Raw genomic sequence first — 7,050 nt, 5'->3', positions numbered from 1 at the left:
TGGATTTGATTATACCAAATGCCGAATTGAGAAAGATGGACAGACTATAGCCACTGCTCCTCGAAACGGTAATTTATTTGAACTCTCTCTCAACGATGCTGTAGCAAATATTGTCACTGCTCCAGGTGATCATGATTGCAAAGTATGGCATCACCGTTTTGTTCATGCTGATTTCTCAAAACTCCTTGATCTTCAACGTCGTGATCTTGTTCATGGCATGGATCTTAAAGCCCATCCCCATATGGGAATTTGTGAATTTTGTGCTCTTAGGAAACACAATCGTAAACCCTTTCCTCTTTCAAATACAACTCATTCTCATGACATCTTGGATCTTGTTTATACTGATATATGTGGACCTCTACCTTCTTCGAGATCACAATATCGCTACTTCATTACTTTCATTGATGATTTCTCAAGGTATACGACTGTATTTCTACCTAGACAAAAATCTGAAGCCTTATCTGTTTTCAAACAATTCCACAAGGCTGCGGAACTTCAAACTGGTCGTCGCCTTAAGAAGCTTCGTAGTGACAATGGAGGCGAATATGTTTCTCGAGAGTTTGTGAGTTACTGTGCTCACACTGGAATTCATCATGAACACACTATTCCATATTCGCCTCAACAGAATGGTGTTGCTGAACGAAAGAATCGCACTATTCTCAATGCTGTAAGATGTATGCTGATTCATTCTGGCTTATCTCGTGTTTTCTGGGCTGAAGCTACTTTGACACCAACATTTATTCAGAATCATCTTCCTACTACTGCACCCTCTGGTAAGATACCCATCACAGCATGGACAGGTGACATTCCTTCTGTATCTCATTTTCGAACCTTTGGATGTATTGCTTATATTCATGTTCCCAAAGAAACATGAACAAAGCTTGATGCTCCTGGTCTTAAAGTTATTTTTATTGGATATTCTGACACTTCCAAAGGCTACAAATTCTATGACCCTTCCTCCAAGAAAGTACCTGTGAATCGTGATGCTACTTTTAACGAACAGCTTATGGGAGGCTCATGGTCCATGGATGATTCTGATGATACTAAATCATTGCTTCAGGCTTTTCCATTTCTTTCAGAAGATGAAACACTTCCTATAGAGCAACTTTCCTCCTCACAACCATCCATTCCAAATGTTGCCAATGATGATATTGATATTTTTGTTGATCTGCCTATTGATTTTGAACATGGCTCATGTCATGTTTATGATGATGATATTGCTGATAATGCTTTTTCTACTTCTGAAGATCCCGTTACTTATGATGAAGCTATCTCTTCACCACAAAAGGATCAATGGCAAGAGGCTATGGAAGCAGAGTACGATTCTCTTATCTCTAAAGGTACATGGATACTAATTGAATTACCTCCTGGTCGTACAACTATTAAATGTAAGTGGGTGTATAAAACAAAAATAAAAGCAGATGGATCTTTTGACAAGTTCAAGGCGCGTTTAGTTGCAAAAGGTTACTCCCAAGTAGCTGGTGTTGATTATCAAGAGACTTTTTCACCAGTTGTTCGCATTACAAGTGTTCGAGTTTTATTGGCATTTGCTGTTCAATTTGATTTAGAAGCTCATCAAATGGATGTGCGAACTGCTTTTCTTAATGGTGACTTGGAAGAGGAAATTTATATGGAACAACCAGAAGGGTTTGTTATTCCAGGTAAAGAAGACCTTGTTGCTCAACTCCATAAGGAACTATATGGTCTCAAACAAGCTTCGCGAGCCTGGTATACAAAATTTGATCTTTTTCTCACCTCTAAAGGATTCATCTCTTGCTCGTCAGACCCCAACTTATACATAAAACGCCAAGGTAGCAGTTTTGTGATTCTTGCTCTTTATGTGGATGATACCATCCTTGTTTCCAATGATTTGGGATTTCTTCAGCAAGTGAAAAATTTATTGTCTTCTGCATTCGATATGGTGGATCTTGGAGAGATTCACTCTTGTCTTGGCATTCAAATCCAACGGAACCGTACAAAAGGTATTTTATTCCTTCGACAGTCAAAGTTTATTGCAGATACTATTCAAAAATTTGGTATGGAATCTGCACATTCAGCCTACACACCTTGTCTTGCGAGCTCTACAAAGAATACTTCTGACAATGGAGGTCAACTTGTCACAAATCAACCTTATGCTAACTTGATTGGATGTCTTCAGTTTGTTGGCATGAACACTCGTCCTGATATTCTGTTCGCTGCTAACTATCTTGGACAACATCTTGCATGTCCTTCTCTTAAGCATTGGTCTGCTGCAAAGCGTGTATTGAAATACTTGAAAGGCACTACAGATTTTGGTTTAGTCTATCGACGACAACTCACATCGGATTCTATGCAATTTCTTTCTCTTTTGGGTTACAAAGATGCAGACTGGGCAAGCTCACATTTATCTATGCGATCTACTAGTGGAAATTGCTTCTTTATAAATGGTTGTCTTGTTTCTTGGACCAGCAAGAAACAACGTTGTGTTGCAGTTTCTACGACTGAGTCAGAATATGTTGCGGCATTACTTGCAGCTCGTGAGTTGATTTGGCTTTGACAAATGCTGGTTGATATTGGTCACTCTCCTCTTTCTAGCACACCCTTGCGGTGTGACAACCAAAGTGCTATTAGTCTTGCAAAAGACTATGTTCAACATAATAAGTCAAAGCACATTGCTGTCCATTATCATTATGTCAGGTATGAAGTACGCAAGGGAACCATTATGGTTGAACACTGTCCAAGTGACCAGATGATTGCAGACATTTTGACCAAAGGCCTCAATGAGTCACGTTTCATCCTCTTGCGCTCGGAGCTTGGAGTTGCTTCGGCCTCACTCTTTCTAGATTAGCTTCTTTTCTATTGTAATAGCTTTGTACATATGACATTGTAATCTTTTAGGTACCATGCACTATGCACACTCCACATTTGCACCTTGTGATATCTAAGTCACTTGAATATTTGTACATAGATGCACAATTCACTTTCACATCATCACCACTGGTTCATATTTCACATTGTATAGGGGCTTGGGTTTTTCCCTTGAACTCCCCAAGGGTTTTTTCATCCAAAGCTAGAGACCTTTGTTTGAGTGGGGGTGTTGGAGCTATATATGGCTCACTCTACTGAACTTGGTCTCACCTATATATTTGTATCTTGTCCTCAATATGAATCAGTCTTTGGGAGTGTATATGGTGTGTCTCTTGTCTCGTCTCTCTCTCTTTCTCTCTACATCTCAACATAAAGAAGGTGATGGAGTTATGCTGGGATGCTACCAATATTCTTGGAATATAAAGCAAGTGAAATTTGCTGATGATGGGGAAGAGTCTCAAAGTATTCTTAGGAGCCACTATTCTAGAAGTCATTGGGCAGGGGCTACTACAGAGACATTGATCAATGTAGGTGATCTTGAAGAACCATTTGTTGCCTTAATTGACCATGGTTTTAAAATAAATATAATGTCAAAGGTCTTTACAACAAATGAAAATGGCCAATGTACATAGAACATGGTTGGATGATCAGAGTGTCAAACAATTCATTAGGTGAATTGTATGCAACATGTCCAAGTGTAAAAGTGACAATGATGATGTAAAGGTTGAGCAAAAGTTCTTTATATAGCACACATACTTGTACAACCCTACATTGTGGGAGTTGGAATGGAAACAAAGTTAATGGATGATGGCTCTGTTTATGCCAGGATACAAAGAAAATATGTTAAACGTGTTGTTCAATTTCGCACAGTTTATGTAAACCATGAAAGAAATTGTGACAACCTCAGAGATCATCCTCTACCAAAGGTGAGCAAAGAGTTTCATGACCATAGAGAAATGATGGGTTTTGGTCAAGTACCATTGTGGAGCGAGATTGTAGTAGTACAAAAAGAAAAAGGGTCTCACCTGATCCAAAAAAAAAGTGAAACTTTCTCAATAGGCTCCTTGGTAACAAGGAATGGATTAGTATGTTTTACAAAACTACAAGATTTGAAGAGACGTGAGAGGAATATGTACATAATGTACAAATAGGCATGAACGAGAGTGGATTGCTAAAGGCTACTGAAAATATTTTGAGTTTGTGTGAGCAAGTTTCTGTTGTAGATACTATGGGTGAGCTTGATGCTACAATGAAGTATATTTTGCATCTTTAAAATGAGGTTGTGGAGGTATGATTTGTGGAAGTGTATCAAGTCATAGAAGCCTTTAAAGAAAACCAATGTTTTAAGCAAACAACTAGCCTACAAGTCCATGTTGAAACTAAATACAAGAGTGTAGAAATGAAGGTGAAACCAATAGCTTCCCCCTTACCACCAAACAACAGGGAAAAGATTAAGCAAGCTTCTTAACCAAGTTCTGAAATCCTAAAAATCTTGGGCACACCTTCACAAAGGAGTCTTTTCAAGAGTTACATATTGGTTGCGAGAAGTTTCTAACACAGGAGGAGACAAAGTGCTTTAAAGAAATGCTTTCAAAGCATGTTAAGGCTTTTGCATTTGAGCCACATGAGATAGGATATGTTGATCATTCTCTTTTAGCTCCTATGGTAATTTTTACAATACCTCATGTGCCTTGGAATCTACGGCCTATTCCAATTCCAAAGGATCATTTGCCCAAATTAGTAGAGCAATTGAATGAAAAGATCAAAATGGGTATTTTGGACCCTTCTTGTCCTCCATAATTAAACAGGTGGTTCACAGTTTCAAAGCAAAATGGTGCTCTACGCTTCATTCAAGATGTGCAACTAGTGACCATAATGTCAACTAGAAATGTAGGTACAAGAGTGATTGTGGATGAGTTTGCAGAGGCGTTTGCAGGGAGGGAAATCTACTCAATGGGGCACCTCTACTCAGGGTAAGATCAATTTAAGATTGCAATAAAAAGCAAAGACTTCACAACCATGAGGACACCTTTAGGCTTAGTAAGAATGTGTACCTTTCCACAGGGAGCAACCAACTCGGTTGTACATATGATGAATGGGATGAATAAGGTCTTACGTGACTTTAATTTATTCCTCAAATCACAATGACTTTCATTGATGATTTGCCTATCAAAGGATGTGAAGAAAGTGAGAAAGGTGAAGCTTTGGATCTCAGGGGATGTCATAGGTTTGTTGTAAATCACATAAATGATTGTCATAACATTTTGTCTAGGTTGGAAGAAGTGACCCTTACTTTGAAAAAGTATATGTTTGGTATCAATAAAGTACTCATTGTGGGACACATGTGTAGGCCATTTGGTAGATAACCTTGTCCAAGAAAGGTAGATGCCATCCAAAGAAAGAAAGAAATGTGCACTAGCATCACTGGGGTTAGAAGGTTTCTGGGAGAATGTGTCTTTTATGTTATTTGGACTCCACATTATGCACATGTAGTTGATCCTCTTCATCAATTGATTATTGAAGAATCAAAAGTTTAAATGGACAGAAGCACATGCAAAAAACCATGAAGCTAAAGAAGTTGCTTCAGTCAGCACTAACTTTAAGAAAGGTAGACTATGCATGTTAAAGGCCAGTAATTGTGACAGTAGACACTTGCACTTAACAGCCTTGCTTACGAGCAACTTCGGCTACACACAATCACATTTATTGACACACACACCAATGCACCCATATCTGTAAACACACACACATCGGGAGGCCTCGCATACCTCGACTGCACACAAAAACTCACTCAATATGCAACCACAATCACTCTCTCCCTCTCTCTCTGCACACAAACACGCAATCCTAGAGCCATTGCTACCATGGGCACATGGCAAAAGACGAGACGCAGACGAGATTGATGGCGAACTCGGCAAAAAACACTAACCAACTAGGTATCACATAAACATTATCCAATACAATGATGGCGGCCCTTGGCGGCTACTGATCAATCCATGGCAACTCTTCCAAACGCGATTGACGGCGCTCGTCATGACGGCCACACCATGGCGTTCAATCCTCCTTGTTCCACTTTATGCTATTGGCAGCCCGTATCCCTTGATGACCTTCAACACCTGCTCCAAGGCAAACCCTCGACTTCAACAATCCTAGCGGCTCCCCCTTGTTTGGCGACTCTATATCCTCTACATCCTAGTGCTAACAAAGCTTTACCTTGACAAACTGATCCCGTTCAAAGCTGACGCTCCTTCTCTTCCTTTGGCGACCTTCATCCTGCAGCACCTTGGTCCTCTTGAGTAGAACCACCCGTGGGTCCTTGGCAGTGCTACTTCTTGTGTTCCGTCCCACTCGGCTCACGGCCCTTGGCCTGACTGCAATGGGGCCCTGCGCCCTCCAATAGGCTGTTGCCCCTCCTGTGGCACACTCTCCTGCCCCTTGGCTCCTCAAAAAGACTGTGGCGCTGCCCTGCAACAGCCCATGGTGATCTCTCCCACAGCTGCAGCCTGTCCTCGTCGATGGCACCTAGTCCTCTTGCTGCTCTCGATTCCCTTCTTGCTGCTCTATGGCAACCACCCCACAGCTTAAGTGCTCTCGGCCAACCCTCTACTGCCACCCCTTGGCGGCGCCTTCTACTCCTTTCATGGCCAGTCCCCTGGCAGCCCGCATGCTCCCGATTGCACTTGTCCTCTCCTTCAGCCGCGCCCCCGCGCCCTCTAAGGCTCCAGCTCCCTGTAACAGTCCTCTCTTTCACCGGCTTCTTCAAAAGCCTCCCTCCATCCCCCAGGCCTGCAGCCCTCGCGGCCCCCCTTCTCCCTATGGATGGTGCCCTCATCTGCATGCCAACTGCAGTCCACTTTAGCACCCGCCACTCACCTGGCTCATGCAAGGCTGGCCTTTCCCATGCTTGGTAGTCCCCTCAACAGCCCGTTGGCCCTGCTCGCCCCTTTCTCTGCCTTCAAAACAACCCCCTTCTCTGGTCTGGCCTGCCCAAAAATGGCGCCCTCCTCTCTCTGGGAACTGCCACTGCCCACGGCATCCCCAACAGATGGCGCTCCCTCCCACCACCTGGCGCCACTCCTCAATCGAGTGCAGCTTGCTCTCGTTTTTTTTTTAGCATGGCAATCTTTTTATAAAAACAAAAATTTAACTTGCGACTTGGGTCGCCTTCCTACAGAGTCACGAACGGACCACGCAAACTCACAA

At 42.2% G+C, this 7,050-nt stretch overlaps 1 protein-coding gene across 1 annotated transcript; it reads right to left on the bottom strand.

The window, feature by feature from the left end:
- Positions 1-5,767: 5,767 nt before the first annotated feature.
- LOC147462821 (uncharacterized) lies at positions 5,768-6,800 on the bottom strand. The gene has a single exon (XM_086527518.1). It carries the CDS (start codon positions 6,683-6,685, stop codon positions 6,173-6,175), a length of 513 nt encoding a protein of 170 aa, XP_086383644.1. The 5' UTR covers positions 6,686-6,800; the 3' UTR covers positions 5,768-6,172.
- Positions 6,801-7,050: the final 250 nt, after the last annotated feature.

Source organism: Adiantum capillus-veneris, chromosome 2, assembly GCF_014529385.1.
Source record: "Adiantum capillus-veneris isolate H3 chromosome 2, ASM1452938v2, whole genome shotgun sequence".
In the NCBI taxonomy this organism is placed as follows: domain Eukaryota; kingdom Viridiplantae; phylum Streptophyta; class Polypodiopsida; order Polypodiales; family Pteridaceae; genus Adiantum; species Adiantum capillus-veneris.
This window is presented reverse-complemented; position numbering and strand designations above follow the sequence as displayed.

Bases quoted from the DNA above. Each gene is read 5' to 3' on its own strand.
- LOC147462821 (XM_086527518.1), bottom strand. From the start codon at position 6,685: ATGCAGATGAGGGCACCATCCATAGGGAGAAGGGGGGCCGCGAGGGCT.